Below are 15,887 nucleotides of genomic sequence, written 5' to 3' on the forward strand. Positions count from 1 at the left end.
ATGTTCTTGAAATGCAATATTGTTCAACAGATGATCAAGTTGCAGACATCTTTACAAAGGCTCTCACAGAGGCGAAGTTCACTAAACTTCGATTTATGGTTGGAGTTCAAGAAGTTGTCACTAAGGGGGGATAGGCTCTAGTGCCTCCTTCCTTCTCCTATTGTGTCATATTTGTAAATCCTTCAATCCTATCCCAAGTTGTTCTTAAGGGGGGATGTTAGGATATTCCGACACATAGGAAATAGTTAAGTATAACTTGGTCTAGTATAGAGTTAGGTAAAGTGTGTTTCTTTACTATGTACATTTTGTAACTTACAATCCGACGGTCACGATATGTAGTGATCCGACGGTTCATTCTCTCCTCGGTATTATCAACACTTGATCTGTGGCTTAACACCCGATTGGTCCATGATCTCTATTTAAAGAGCATGGAGGGTCATTTGTAGGTTAACCGTTCATGAGAGAAGCTTATGTAAATTTTCATTCTTTTATTAATAAATTGCTTGAAGTGGCCGCGTTGGCTCAGGCCGTGGACTATTTCCCTCTTTGAGGGTTTTAACCACATCAAAAGTACTGGTGTATTGATCTGCGATCTGTTTGTGAGCGGTGTCCTTTGGTGTTCTGTCTGAGGAACTTACCCTGTAAATTCCTACAGTCCAAAAACTGGTGGGATATTTGGCACAAAGCAACCTTCTAGCTGCCACATAATTTGTTACATTGTCCGTGACTACTTGGAGAACATTTGCAACCCCAACTTCCTCCACCACATCAACCAACAATGAAAGAATCAAATGTGCACCTTTTACACTTGCAGATGCATCAATGGATTTTAGGAACATGGTTCCTTTAGGGCAAGCTACAACAAATTTTATTATTGTTCTACCCTTTTGATCTGTCCACCCATCAGACATAAGTATACAACCTGTAAATTTCCATGAGCTTTTAATGCTCTCCAATTGTTCCTTGACACACTCAAGCTCCTCATCTAGCTCTTTACCCCTACGTGCATTATAAGATGGGGCTTTCTATCTTGGGCCAGCACATGCAATGGCATCCACCATGGGTTAATAAAAATAAGACTTTGCATAGTTGAATGAAACACTGTTATGGTACCAAAACCTCCTCACTACCATATCTACCTCCCTCCTCTTCTTATCATTGAAACTGTCCAAGGTTGGTTGAGATCCTGGAGTTGTATGAGGACTGAAGAAAGAGAGGTTATACTCCTGTTTGCCACAGCACTTGAAGAGGAGTTACCACTACCTGGACTTTGAAACTGTGTTTCACTCTGAGATGAAGATCTACCTATCCCAACAAACTCATCCTTCCTTCTTGCCCTCTTAGAACTTGCTTCTTTAATGGATTCCAAAGAAGCTACCATTTCAATAGTGACTTCATCAAGGCAACTTTGACAACATCCCACACCATTCCCAGGAATTTTGGCTAGGTGGTATTTCACCCTGTTTATGCCTGCATGCATTGTGGCATTGCAATAATTGCACTTGATATTGTGGTCATTACTAGGAATGATTCATTGACCATGTGCCCATACTGGATCACGAGACTGTCTGAAACCCTTTGGTGGCATGGTAACAAAATTAGGAAGAAGAGAAGAAAAAGAAATTAAATTTTTTTTGGTTTTAAAATTATCTTTTCGTTTTGAAATTTTTTTTATAGTTTGCAACTTTTTTTGGCTGTATGGTTGAGTTTCTCAGCCACATAGGGCTGCTATGTGGCTGAGAAACTCAGCCACTGGCATCCCCAAACAAACAAAAAAAATTGCAAACATCAAAAAAAAAAAAAAATTAAAACAATAAAAAACAAAAATGAATATATGGAAAACATTCTAACTAGATTCATGAAGCCGACTTGAAGCTTAGTCTGATCCGATGAAGCCTCCTTTAGCCTCCTCCAACAGCGCCTTCACGCTCCTCTAGCTTCACTCTCAAGTTTCAACACTCGCACAAATTAGCCAAACACTCAAATGACAAGTGAATGAGAAATGCAAGGGAGAGAGGTAATATAAAGCTTTTTTTCCCCCGGTTTCCCTTTTCCTCCACCTCATTTCCAAAAAAAAAATCGAATTTTTGGACAGATTGTGGGTTTTGATGCGTGGAGGGTCTTATACAGGTCCGATGCCGGTTTAATGGGCTACCCATGTGTTTGATGCAGGTAGTCAGTCTTATACAAATCCCCTCGGGTTGGGGTCTAGACCGCGGGTTCTGTGCGAGTGACCTGGCCAGCATAGGACCTATCCTTACCCGCGGGTTTTATGCAGGTCGTGCTTCACTAATATGTTCTTTTCATAATTTGAACATTTTATGTATTTTTTGGTCAACCAATCTTTTGGTCCAATTCTAATAGCATTGTTGGGGATGTTGTCACCATTTTCCATCAAACAAAGAAGGGGAAAACAATTGTTTTCACTGCCATGATTCATTTCATGAGATACATTTATTTTGTTTTGATGTGATATTGTATCATCATGTCATATCTTATGACTCAAGACAAATATCATATTTCAGTATCGATATTTGATGTATCATTTGACATCTTATAAATCTTATATATCAATTTTATTTTGATATTTATGCAGCAATGTGTTTCTTTGATGTTGATGTTCCTTTAGAAGTTAAAATTTTGAAAAAATAATGAGTATTTTTGTATTCTTTTAAGCTAAGTCACAGGATACAGCCCTTAGGGGTCTCATGTCCCATATCCCACGTGTTGGACATGCCACGACCCGTAAAACATGTCTGACACATTTTTCAACATGTCATAAAATCAGGACACGTATTTGGGTCGTGTCGGACATGTGCCTTAATGTGTCCCGATTTTAGGACACATGTCCCACTAAAATCCCAAAGTAAAAAAGCACCACGTCTTGATATTTTTTACATTTTTTCTGTCAATTTCATGTCTGTTCGTGAGGGGAATATTGTTGAGCATGTGACTATCATCGATTCAAGGCAGACAAAGGGATTTGTGCACAGATTTGCGACTATCATCCTCCACAACAACTAATGCAGCAGCAGATATTGGATTGGGCATAGAGGAGCAGGATGGAGCAGAGCTAGATGGCAATGGTAGTAATGGTGATTATGACATGGAGGAGGCCCTGGACTATTGATAAAGTCATGACCAGTACCACTGACAAGCTATGATATTCCTACCTATTTTGTATCTTCTCTTTTGTATTTTTCAATGGCATTCCCTCGGTATCTATGTAATACTTTTTGATTTTGATGACTTAATGAAAAACCTCCAATATATGGTTTTAATATCTAAGTTCTACTTCTAAATTTCTACTTTTATTTTATCAATCATGATATTCCTAAATTTCTAGTTTCTTATGTGTTTGAACAATTGTTAATAACATGAGCAGTGAACATTCAACTATGAACATCATTGATGTAGTAAATTAATAAACTAGCTAGTTCTAAAATTGTAAATTTGTAAATACTAAATTAGTAAATTACTAAACAGATATCATCATGATTCGTATCTGTAGATGTTCTAATTTCTCAAAAATATGAATCAGGCACTATATTTCAGTATTATATATATATATAATGTGTCCCTGTGTCCTGTTTCCAGGGCCGCTGTGTCCTGTGTCAAATACTTGTATTTACATGTCCTCAATACCCTTACATGGCAAGGATACATCAATTTAAACCAAATTACAAACTGTCCAAGGATAACATCAACCCTTTTAAAACTTCAACACTTGAGGTTGCCTCACCCTACCATCCAATACCCAGATTATTTTCTTTATTTTTTTTAGTAAACATAGGTCAGCCCTGTGTGAATTTATATATATAATATAGGTTACCCTTAATCAAATTGATACTGATAAATCAGCTTTAAAATAAATGTAAGTCAGCCTTCAATTTATTTCAGTGCTCAGACCTGTATATGCCTATATCACTATAGCCCTTCATACCCTTCTTAAAACACTAGTGTGCTGGTTGCTCTGTGTCAGTTTCGCAAATGGGTATGCTGGCAGTTTGATATTGCTCTCATATCAGCCACAGGGTCCTATTTGCTGAGAAGGCTGCTACAGACCTCAAACAGTGGATCCTAGTCCCACAGGTCCTAGGCTTAATGGTTACTGTCCGTGGCAGGCGCGCCTTTACCAAAACCTTGGCAATTACAACCAGTCCACTTTACCATAAACTGCAAACATTAGGTCCAACTCTGCTTTGCTTCTTGGCCCTGAAATGCCTCCACGTAGTATAAGAGCCCCAATAAAAGCTGTCTCGGATCTGGAAAGCAAGAAGCTAATACTCTGAGCCATTTGTCTACAGTGGACTGTGAAAACAAGGTTCTGCCACTCCTTGTCCTGCTGGACATTTTCTCAGTCATAAGGTATCAATACCCAGGCTTTCCCTGGCTTCATATTCAAGCTATGGTTGCATTCCAAAAGAGACATTCCCAACCTACTTTCCATATACCAGCAGGTTCTCCTCCTCAGAATTAAACTTTGCAGAGTCATACACCAGTTTTCTTTTTAAGCCTTAGCACAAGGAGTGAGCTGCTGATAATTTTCCCTTTGTTAGGTGGGAGGCTAAATAGTAAATACTTCCTCGTCCTCCTCTGCTCTTCATTTAGCCGAACCCACTATATGGTAAATCTTTATACAGGGTGCACAATACAGGAAATTCTGTTTCCATAATTCTGGTCAACTTCTCATGCCATTCTGAATCATTTCTCATTACTGATTGAATTGCATATGATGATATCATCATTGTCCTCTGTAATTTTGCAGTATCCCTTTATCCGGCCTCAACTTAAATAAGTGAAGTCTTTAAGACCGTTTGTTTACCCAACAAACTTGTGAGCAACAGTGCCTTATTCTCAAGACTATGTCTCCTTACTGGCACTTCACTTTCCAAAGCACCCTCATTTGGCTTAATCCTTTTGTATGCCTTGTGTCATTCATGTTGATTTATCATACTCAATTCCTTTCAGCAAATGTTTTCTGCACCCCCTTTTGTATGCTTTGTGTCATTCATGTTGATTTATCATACTCAATTGCTTTCAGCGAATGTTTGGTGTACTTTCTAATACATTTGACATATCTCCAGCTTTTGTGGATATTAATATAAATTTCAATTTTCTACACTCTCAGTAAAGGTAATTGAAATGCATTGCATTGCTAGCCTCTCTCAACAAAGTTACGCTTGAAGTTCTTACAGAAATAGGAGATCAGGAAATCAGTCCATAAGACTTCTATAAATTTTTGTGCTTGAATCTATTACCTACAACTTAGGATAAACTTGTGAAGAATCATTAACGCAAATGTACAGATTGGAAAAAATACAGACTAGAAAATTATATTATATTGTATTATTATTATTATACGTTGTTCCATGGGGATGCATCCCCTAGGGTGAGGTGCATGCACCCCACACTTCCCACGCACCTAGGACAGGGGGACACCTGGGGAAACATTTCCCCACATCCCCCTTTTGGGGAGACAAAGGAGGGAACGTTTACCCAGTGTGGGAGACACATTTTCTCATAAGGGGTGCTTCTGGGCACACCCCCTGAAAAGAGGGATGCCCAGATGCACCCCTTTTGAGTTTGAGTTATATCATTTTACTATTCTAATCTTCAGACTTCAGTATCTACTATAGTCTATTTTTCTTAGTATTAATTAGATTCTAGAATGATGAATGATGAATAAGGATCAATGTATTTCATTATTGAATCTCATTATGGATGAATTAAGAGAATGAATGATGGATGTACCAGTATGAACGATGAATATGGATCAGTGTATTTCATTATTTAATTCAACTATGTATGGATCAATATATTTATGCTTTAATTATTGAATATGAATTTGCATATATATATATATATATATATATATATATATATACCCTTACGTTTCCCCATCCCCCCAAATTGCCTTATATATATATATATATATATACCCTTACGTTTCCCCATCCCCCCAAATTGCCTTAGAAGTTTAAAATACAGAGGCTTACTTTAGTGTATGGTAATAATTGAAAAGGTGCATCATTCTAGATCCGAAAAGCAATGAAAGTAGTAATGAATGAAACAGCATTTTAAGTACCTGCATCCATGCTTCAGTCACAAACTTTAGTTGTGAAACAGGTTGACTCTGTTTGTCACTCAAGATTTCAATCTGCAAATCAATCAAACAACACATTAGCATTAAAAATTCCAAGGATATTTAAAAAGCAGTCTTTATTCTTTTAAATTTCATCCTTATTCTTATTAATAATTGAATCATTTCACCTCGAAGAAAATCATTAGCTAAACTCCAGCCTGCTAACTAGTGCAAACATTAAGATACTTTTAGTCCACATTCATATATCTCCTACACTGACAATGACATCGAACAATATCTCAAGGGATCTGTTGACTCATGAAATGGGAGTAAAAGAAATTGAGAAGACTTTTCATGTTGTTAAGCCTACTGTTAACCTCATGACAGCATGCTGGAGGCCAGCACCATCCTTGAGATGTTTTATGTTAGAAGAATGATGTGTCTTTTGATGGGGCTAGAACATATTTGAAGGTGGGTCCATCTTTGGGGAAGACATTGGCATAAGAACAAATTGTTCAAGTCACGTTCCACACATTTGGAAGCATCTTTGAGGCCTTTTGGGGTAAGGATATATAGTTTAAGACATGTTTCACATATTTGGAGGCATATTTCACCATTAGGATGGTTAATATAGACCCTTTCTCACACTTCAAAAACCAAGATTGCAATAATCTAAAAGAGTGTTCCACATTGAAGGCATATATTGAGCAATGAGGGAGTTATGGCATATGAAGATGGCATGCAACTAACTAGACCTTTTCAAACCTTAAGTCATGGCAATTCCAGGGACATTTTAATAATATTTTATGGAGTGTGTGAGCATTTTTTGTGAAGAAAAAGGTGGAAACGCATCTTCTAGGACTTTCTTTTTTTTTTTTTTAACCACATGGTGAATCGGTAACTGCCAGGCCTAATCTATGGGAGACCAAGGATCAAACCTCATAGCTGCCACTATAACACCAAGAGCATAACCAACCATCTTCTAGGACTTTCTTAACTAATGTTTAATGAAAAGATTGAAGAAAAAGAAGTGTTATTTATTTCTTACTCCTTAACCTAATCACTCTAGGGATGGAAGAGAAGACTATAAATAGAAGGTCATTTCATTGAAAGGGTGATTCTAGAAGGAGAAAGACATTGGGTATACTTGGTTGTTGCAGCTGTAAGGTTGAATGATTTGGGTTGTTGTTATGAATATAATTTATATAAAAATAATGTAAATATAGTAATGATTAATTAGTGAGCATTAATTAGTAATTAACACTAAAGAGGCATGTCTAATGGGACATGACCTTCCATGAAGAAGCACCTGCCTAGATATATAAGTGGGCCTCATTATAACAATCAATCATCTCATATCTTTTGTACATTCTTATATAATATATTGTTTGTCCTATCATGGATATTTACATATATCAGATATTCTGAGTATATTGTTGTGTATACGAACATTGTTCATTACATTGGTATCAGAGTTGTTTGATACTCTGGTCGTTTAACCACTACAAAGAACCAATTTGATCTAGCCTTTGGCCATCAATCCTCCGTCAACCTTCTTGTCATCACAACTGAAGCGTTTCACTACAGAACTTGGAGTTTCTCCATTTTCACAAATTGGCCCTTGGCCAGAAGAGAAAAAAATAATTAAAAAAACAAAAGAAAAGAAAAATGATTTTAAAAAAATTAGAAAATTCAAAAAACAAATATATTAAGAAAATATATATTTAATATATATATACAATTTAAAAAAAAAAATAAAAAAAAAATAAAGGTTAAAACAAAAATTCAAAATGAACAACCTCGACAGTCAATCGTCGCTCATTCAGCCAACAACTGGAGTCCACCGGTTGCACGCAGTCGCAAGCCGCCACCACCGGACACCCCAACCCAACACCTATCACTGTCAGCTTCAACCCATGATGGACAACGACCACCGTCGTCCATCGTCTATCAGTGGTCGCCTTCATTGTTCGCTTTGGCCATTTCTTAGCTCATTTGCCATCTTTCCAACTGCACACAATGCCCTATCTTCATAACTCCGTCAACAACTAGTGGTCCGCTTCGTTGCAATCCACATCCATTTAAAGTCAAACCTTGTCACTGTGTTGTTTTCGTCATATGAATTCCATTTGACCACTCTAACATTGTCATTGTTTATCGGTTCATGACCTGGTCAGAAAGAACTACACATATCAAGCGTTGAAAGTGTCGTGAAGACAGAGGGACGCGGCCTTTCGAATGGTGTCATGCCATTTTAAGACACCCATTCATCTTAACCCAAGATTAAAAAAAACAAATGAAGGACTATATCAAACATACTTCTCTTCAAAGTGAAATTCGGGGAAGGAAGTTATTGTTTACCAAAGTTAAGTGCTTACATATAAATATAAAATATTTAATATATATTTAAACATATATAAAAGAAGGTTTTGGAAACAGTAACAAGAAAAGACATTCTCAAAGCTCATAAAAAATATTGAATAAAATAAATTAAAAGTTCTGAAGGATTATTTAAAAAAAGGGGGTTACCTTGAAAACCCTAAGTTCATATCAACAAAGCAAAATGAACTCTAATTCAGAAATAATGGAAGGAAGATTTCCAGAAACCTCACTCAACTATGCTAAGGTGCTATTTAGAATTAAGGGAACTCTCGTGGGCAAAGATGTTACTATTTTTATCTCCTGCTGAAAGCAAAAATTATATAAACCCTAAAATTACAAACCAATTGGAGATTCTTGAGTCAAATATAATCGAAAAATTAGACTTCTTGGACAAAAACCAATACGAAATAACTTATTTACAGTTAAACATTGGGGATTATACATTTATATCGCAATTCTCCAGTGTTGCGAACAATCTCGATAACATCCTGATTTTACCTCGAAATCACGATTTTTTGGCCTAGCCAATGTTTACCAATTTTTATTGATATTTTGATGATATCTTGATTTTGTCAATGTTTGCCGGTTTTTACCAATATTCTCCCGATTTTTACGATTTTTTGGTTTTCTGGACCCTTGCCGATTTTAGCTCGATGCCAATGTTTGCAACATTGCAATTCTCTATTCAATCCCTATGGAATGATCAATCTGGGATGACATACTAGGATCCTTTACTTAAATAAGAAGAAGTTTTTAACATTTTCCTACAGGAATAAGAACATAACACTCCAGGACGTTACGTTGAAGCCAAATTCAATAACACGAAAAGACATACAAGATATCTCAAAATAATTTTTCATGAAAGTATAAAGGCAAAACAAAATATGCAAAGGGAAGTTAACAAAATCACCACTGACAAAAATGAAGAAGTTTCTCGGCTTAAGGACCATAGTGAAAAATTACTAACACAAATTAAGAAGCTTAAGAAGGACAAGAAGTCATTGGAAAACAAGGTACAACAACTTATTGAGAAGAAAGTGTCGAAATCTTCAAATGAAGAAATTTAAGTTGAAGAGAATGGAATGAATACCAATCCACTGAATATGACAACTCAAGAAGAAGACAAGCCAGTTGAAGAAAAACACACTCAGATATTGCAGTTTGGACGATGAAAACCCTAAGTGAAGATTCTATACCCAAATCGATGACATCAGAAACACACAAGGCGAGTCAGGAGAAATAAGAAGAGAACAGGTAGGGAGTTCAGGATTGATCAACAAGTCGAGAGGTTTCAAATTAAAGATACTATGTTAGACCTAGGTTTCGACGTCAATATCCTACCAAGGAAGACATGGGAGGCACTGGGAAAACTGCAATTGAAGTTCTCACCAATCCAATTGCAGATGGCCACCAGTATTGTATATTCTCGATCGAGAGACTAGAGGACATAGAAGTAGATGTGGCGGGGTGAAGACACACGCAGATTTTGAAGTGATTAATATCATGGGAGACAAAGATCCTTACCTGACACTGCTAGGTATTGATTGGGCCTATGAGAACTACGCTGTTATCGATCTAAAGAAGGAGTTGATGATCTTTGAAGTGGAAGGAGTACGATTCATCCAGCCACTGGACTCGTACCAGGTACCAAGATTCGCAGAACCGGCATACGACGGAAACGACCCAAGGATGCTAGACCATCTCTACTGTTTGACAGCAAGAAAGAGAGAAGATTACATCAATCACACAGCAGAAGGATCAATCAGCTAGAGGAGTATACAGAGCTTGGAAGTTGGCTCTGAGGCATGCATGGGATGCTTGGCAGCAAGGCAGATACGAAGTTGATACCAAATGTTGTGCTACGATATGCCGCATCAACTGGATTGGAACAGCGGTAAGGGATTTTCCCACTTTCCATGGCATAGACTCAGTAGATACATTTCTCAATAAGGTTGACAAAACTATAAGGGAAAGCCACAAAATATCATTGCTAAACATTGCATTGCAAGCGACCCCGGCACGCTAGTGGGGAGTCCACCGCAACAACCTCTAGGACTGCGGAAGGATCAAGAGGGCCATAAGGGAAAAATTCAAGCAAGCGGGGGAGGAGGGGGATCGCCCGCAAAAAATCGCAAAATACAGGGGGAACTCAAATCCTCGACAACACCTGGAGAACTACACAAATAGATAGAACAAAGAAAGAGTTTTGAACGAACTATGGGTACACATGTTCGAACACACCTTAGGCATAGTCCCTCTAGCGTGGTACATACAGGAAGAGGTACGAAGACAAACAGGGGATTGGGACACCCTGACTGAATAATTCAGTAGCAGTTTCTCGTTTAAGGATAGTGACAGACGATTGATCGAGGCTCTATATGCCATTAAAAGGATCCTCTTCACCTCAGGCCAATTGTGGGAAGGATGCATTGATGAGAGGTTCCTACAGTACTTTTATGAGTCAGGATACCCAGAGGCCATGGCCTGCGGGAAGGTGAACACAGATCCAAAGGAGGATGACCTGGAAGGGTTGAGGCACCTTACATTTCATGAGACCGAAGGGGAGAGGGATATCTAGGAAGGACCTGCAACAGATGTTCTGCACTTGCTCCCAGTAAAATTGCGGAAGCACAACATTGGCACGGAGGATAAACCTAAGATGGCATCAATAGGGGACTACTGGGATGAGCACATGACAAGGGAAATTTTTTATCTCTTACAGGAGTACGAGGATTTGTTCCCAACTTCGGTTGCAGAGTTAAAAGGAATTAAGGGGGACATCAAGGAAATGAAGATTGTACTGAAACCTGACGCCAAGCCAGTAAAGCACAAACCATACAGGCTGAACCCAAGAGTAAAGGAGAAGGTCAAGAAGGAAATAGACAAAATGTTGGAAGCAAGACTTATTTTCCCGGTGGACGAGGCAGAATGGGTCAGCCCAATAGTGATATAGAATAAGAAAGATGCCACGGATATAAGGATCTGCGTAGACTATCGCAACCTTAACAATGCTTTTGTGCATGACCCATTCCCCACACCCTTCAGCGATGAGGTCCTAGACAACGTTACGGCGAAGCATACTCCTTCACGGATGGGTTTCCAAGGTACCATCAAGTCAGAATCACTAAAGACGACAAGAAGAAGACCACTTTCAAGACATAGTGGGGGTTGTATGCTTACCATGTGATGCCATTTGGCCTCAAGAATGTGCCTGTTGTATTCTCCCAGATTGTCATCACTGCATTCAGAGATTACATTCACAGATTCCTGGACGTATACATGGATGACTAGACAGTATACAGCTTGTTGAAGAAGCACGCCAGCCTACTCAGGGTAATGTTTGATCATTGCCGGCAATTACAAATCTCCTTGAACCTGAAGAAGTGTATATTCACAGTTCCATTCGGCACACTACTAGGCCACATTGTATGCAAGGATGGAGTCTGCATGGACCCTGCCAAGGTTGTGGCAATTGTAAACATGGACCCGCCAGCCAATGTGAAGCAGTTGTGATCGACATTGGGCCACACAGGGTACTATCGCAGATTCATCCGTAACTACGCTTCCATCACCGCCCCAATGGAAAAGTTGCTCAAGAAAGTGGAAGCATTCACATGGTCAGAGGATTGTCAAGTTGCATTAAATATACTGAAGGAGAAGCTGGTAAGTGCTCCAATTTTAGTATATCCTAATTGGAATAAGCAATTCCACGTACATATCAATGCATCTGGAATTGCTCTAGGGGCAATGTTGGCGCAACCGAGAGAAGGGAACTTGGACCATCCCATCTACTTTTCTAGCAGGAAGTTGTCCACTGCAGAGAAAAACTACACCACGACTGAGAGAGAAGCATTAGCCATGGTGTATTCCTTACAAAAGTTTAGGCACTACTTGCTTGGGGGCCCATTCAAGTTCTTCACAGATCACTCGGCATTGAAATACCTAGTCAACAAGCCAGTATTAGAAGGGAGGATATGCAAATGGTTGCTACTGTTCCAGGAGTTCACATTCGAGGTAATCATCAAACCAGGCTGATTGAATGTCAAGCCTGATCACCTGTCTAGATTGGAATTGGGAGAAAGTGGGGGCTCCCTAGACGACCAACTATCTAATGCCGATTTATTCAGAGTGGAAGCAATACCTGACTACTTAGAAGAGATTGCAACATTCCTGGCCACAGGGAAATGTCCAGAGGAGTACACTGTGACGTAGAGAAGATACATGGTCGTGCGAGCAACCAATTATTAGCTTATCCCAGGACACTTGTACAAGTTGGGGCTAGATCAGGTGTTGCAACGATGTGTCCTCCAACAGGAGCGTCAGGAAGTTCTATGGGAATGTCACTCCGGAGTCGCGGGTAGCCACGTAGGGGGCAAGGCGACCGCAAGGAAAGTTTTGCAGGCGGGGCTATGGTGGCCAACAAATTACAAGGACGCTAAGGAGTACGCCAAAGGATGCGATGCATGCCAGAGGGTTGGGCAATCGTCGCATCGTGATGAACTCCTGCTACAACCAGTACAAGCTTTGCAGATATTTGAAAAGTGGGCAATTGATTTCATCGAGCTGATCAATCTGCCAGCGCATCACACTCAAGCCAGGTACATCATCACGACGACCGATTATCTCACTGATCCGGATTTAAACAGGAACGCAATAGATTACAGAGATAACCATAAATACAGAGATGCGATAACCATAAAAACAGAGATGCAACAGAAATAATAATATGCGATAACCATAAAAACAGAGATGCCGCAGAAATAATACTTCATTTCATTAATGGAGAATACTGAAATATGCTTACAAATAGAAATAACCCAGCTAGGGCGATGGTAGCTTATCTCTGAGAAGAGATGTGTCGGCTACATGCCTCTGAACTGTTTTGGACTGTGTTACAATGAGGCTCGAGGGCCTATTTATTGTTGAGAAATAATGGAAAACCCTTCACATTCCAAAACCTAACCCTAGAAGATGAAACGCCAAATTGTGGGCCCCGTTTTTGGGTAAGTTGGTACATCAACTTCCCGGGGTCGCGAATTGGTCATACTATCTCCGTTTGACGTGCATGATAGCCCGTTGGAAAGATCTCTCCGAGGACTACGACGGAAAAGACGATTTTTATCAGAAAAATCGTTGGCCGTGGATTTCCCAAAAAACGTCGTTTAGGGCCTCAAAACGGCTCCGGAAGTTTAGGACCCGAAAAACTGCTAAAAATAGTAAACTGTGCTATAATTAAGGAAACTGATAAAAACTGTAAGAAGCACTAGAGGGGATCCAAGTGGAATTAGCGGGTGGCCACCAATATCCACCTGGATCATTCCTCCCCCCTTAGGAAGCAATGGTCCCCATTGCGTTGAGTTCCTCCATGAGATGAGGGAACTTCTGCTGCACTTGGTCCCTGGTGAGCCACTTGCCCTGGTGAAGGAGTTGTCCTGCTTTGACAACTTGATACAGTTGGATATTCTGCTGGCGAGTGTGCTTGATCTGTGTGTCCATGATCCGATCAGTTGCAACTTGTTCCATGCAAGCTGGATTTAACTCTGTGGGTGTGAGTTGTTCTGCAATGTCGGATGTGTCTAGTAATGGTGCAAAGTATGGCCGAAGGCGATCGACATTGAACACCGGGTGCAAGCCAAGGAATGGGGGAATGCTGAGCTCAAATGCATTGTCTCCCATAGCTTTGGTAATGGTGTAAGGACCATGTCGAAGTGGTCTGAGTTTCTGATGGGTTCTGGTAAGGCGCTCCCTCTGCAGATGTAACCAAACTTTGTCGCCCACCTGAAACTTGTGTGGTACCCCTCCAGGTAACGAGAAGTTGTTCCTGTGTTCTGTCATGACTGTATCCTTTTGTTGCTGCTGTTGTGTGGAGGAACCCTTCGCGGGTGTCATGGATGTAGCAACGATCTTCCCCTTACATTGGGAACGAACCAGACAGAAAATAAATTTCCTAGTCTGTGAGATGAGCTTGTTGCCTTTCTTAGCAGTGATCAAAGAGGTGGCGGTAGGTGGGGCTACCTCCGGTATCCTGTATAATGAATTATCCAAAGAAATGATGACAGCGCGAGGCCTTGACTCATACACAGCATGTCGCCTCCACAAGTATGGTTGGCCTAATAGTACATCACAAACATCCAGAGGTGTAACATCACACAATACCTCGTCTGTGAAGGGCTTGATGCTGTAGGGAAGGCGGCACTGCTGGCAAACTTTGAGATCTCGTCCTTCGTGAAGCCAACCGATACTGTACGGTTGTGGGTGTGGTGTAGTTGGTAGGCCCAACCGCTTCACGACCTCTGCTGAAATGAGGTTCTTTTGGCTGCCACTGTCGACAATGAATTGCAGCGGCGAACCCTTCACCCACATCTGTGAGTGGAAAAGACGTTCCCCCTCCTTTGGATCTTCGGGCTCATTTTTCTGGATCTTGGCAGTAGCAACAGTGGCGCTGGGATCCGCATCAATAATCTGCTTCCCTTTGTCATTCCCCTTGTCGGGTTTTGACTCAGAGTCGGAACATGCATCTGATTCGGAAGCCTTCAACTCGGCCACTAGCGACTGCTTGGTCCGACACTCACTTGTGTTATGAGTGGGACTCTTGTGGAACTCACACCACTTTCCTGTGTCCTTCTTCGGCTTCGTGGTGTTGTTCTTTTCTTGTAGCTCGACGGGTTGTCTTGGGTCACCCCGCCTTGGCTTTGTCCTTTGGGCTTTGGATTTGCAGATCCAAAGTCTCGCTTCTTCTGTTTGAACTTTTGCTCGATTTTGACAGCGTATCGGTATGTTGTGCCGAGTGAGGAGATGTTCAAGAACTCCATCTCTTCCTGGAAGTATCTGTGTAGGCAGCCACGGTATTTGAGTACTAGATGCAGCTCAGAATCTTTGATACCCAACTGTGTGTGAAGGGTATGAAAAATGTTTGTGAACTCCGGCACATCTTGGTCTCATCCCTGCCGCAGTGTGGTCCATTTGATGTATTTGTCCTCATAGCTTCCGACGGGGTAGTATTGCTCCTTGATGGCATCCCGGAAGTCATTCCAAGTGGGTGCGGTTGAAAATAGTGAGCCTGTACTTTCATCCTTCTGCTCGCAATAGGTTTCCCACCAGTCCTTGACGTGGGGGACTGCTTTGAGAAGAGCGAAAACAATCTTCTCCCGACTTGAAAATTCGTGAACAGAAAAATACCCATCTAGCAGATTTAACCATTTATCTACGGCATCTGCGTCTATTTGACCCTCGAAGATGGGGATTTCAAAATTAACTTGTACCTTAAACGGTGTGGCGTTTCTAGAGTAGCTGTTGGAAGCCGATACGTCGCCTCTGGGTAGCCGCTGAAGGATCTGCGCAAAGCTATCCATCATCGCGTTCCTTTGCCGCTCGAGCGCTTCTTCGAGCAAGATTTTGATAGGATCTCCTGCCCCCTCGT

The 15,887-nt window shown here is 40.5% G+C and overlaps 1 protein-coding gene across 2 annotated transcripts in view; it reads right to left on the bottom strand.

The window, feature by feature from the left end:
- LOC149205861 (putative E3 ubiquitin-protein ligase ARI8) overlaps positions 1-15,887 on the bottom strand; it is a 446,435-nt gene that overhangs the window by 110,917 nt on the left and 319,631 nt on the right. For both annotated transcript variants that reach the window (XM_089395192.1, XM_089395193.1), the window contains exon 12: positions 6,089-6,160. In XM_089395192.1, coding sequence (XP_089251318.1) covers positions 6,089-6,160 — 72 coding nt within the window. The remainder of the gene's footprint in view (positions 1-6,088; positions 6,161-15,887) is intronic.

Source organism: Pinus tabuliformis, chromosome 1_2 (genome assembly GCF_031772625.1).
Source record: "Pinus tabuliformis cultivar Carrire ecotype Pingquan chromosome 1_2, CPIR1, whole genome shotgun sequence".
Taxonomy (NCBI): Eukaryota; Viridiplantae; Streptophyta; class Pinopsida; order Pinales; family Pinaceae; genus Pinus; species Pinus tabuliformis.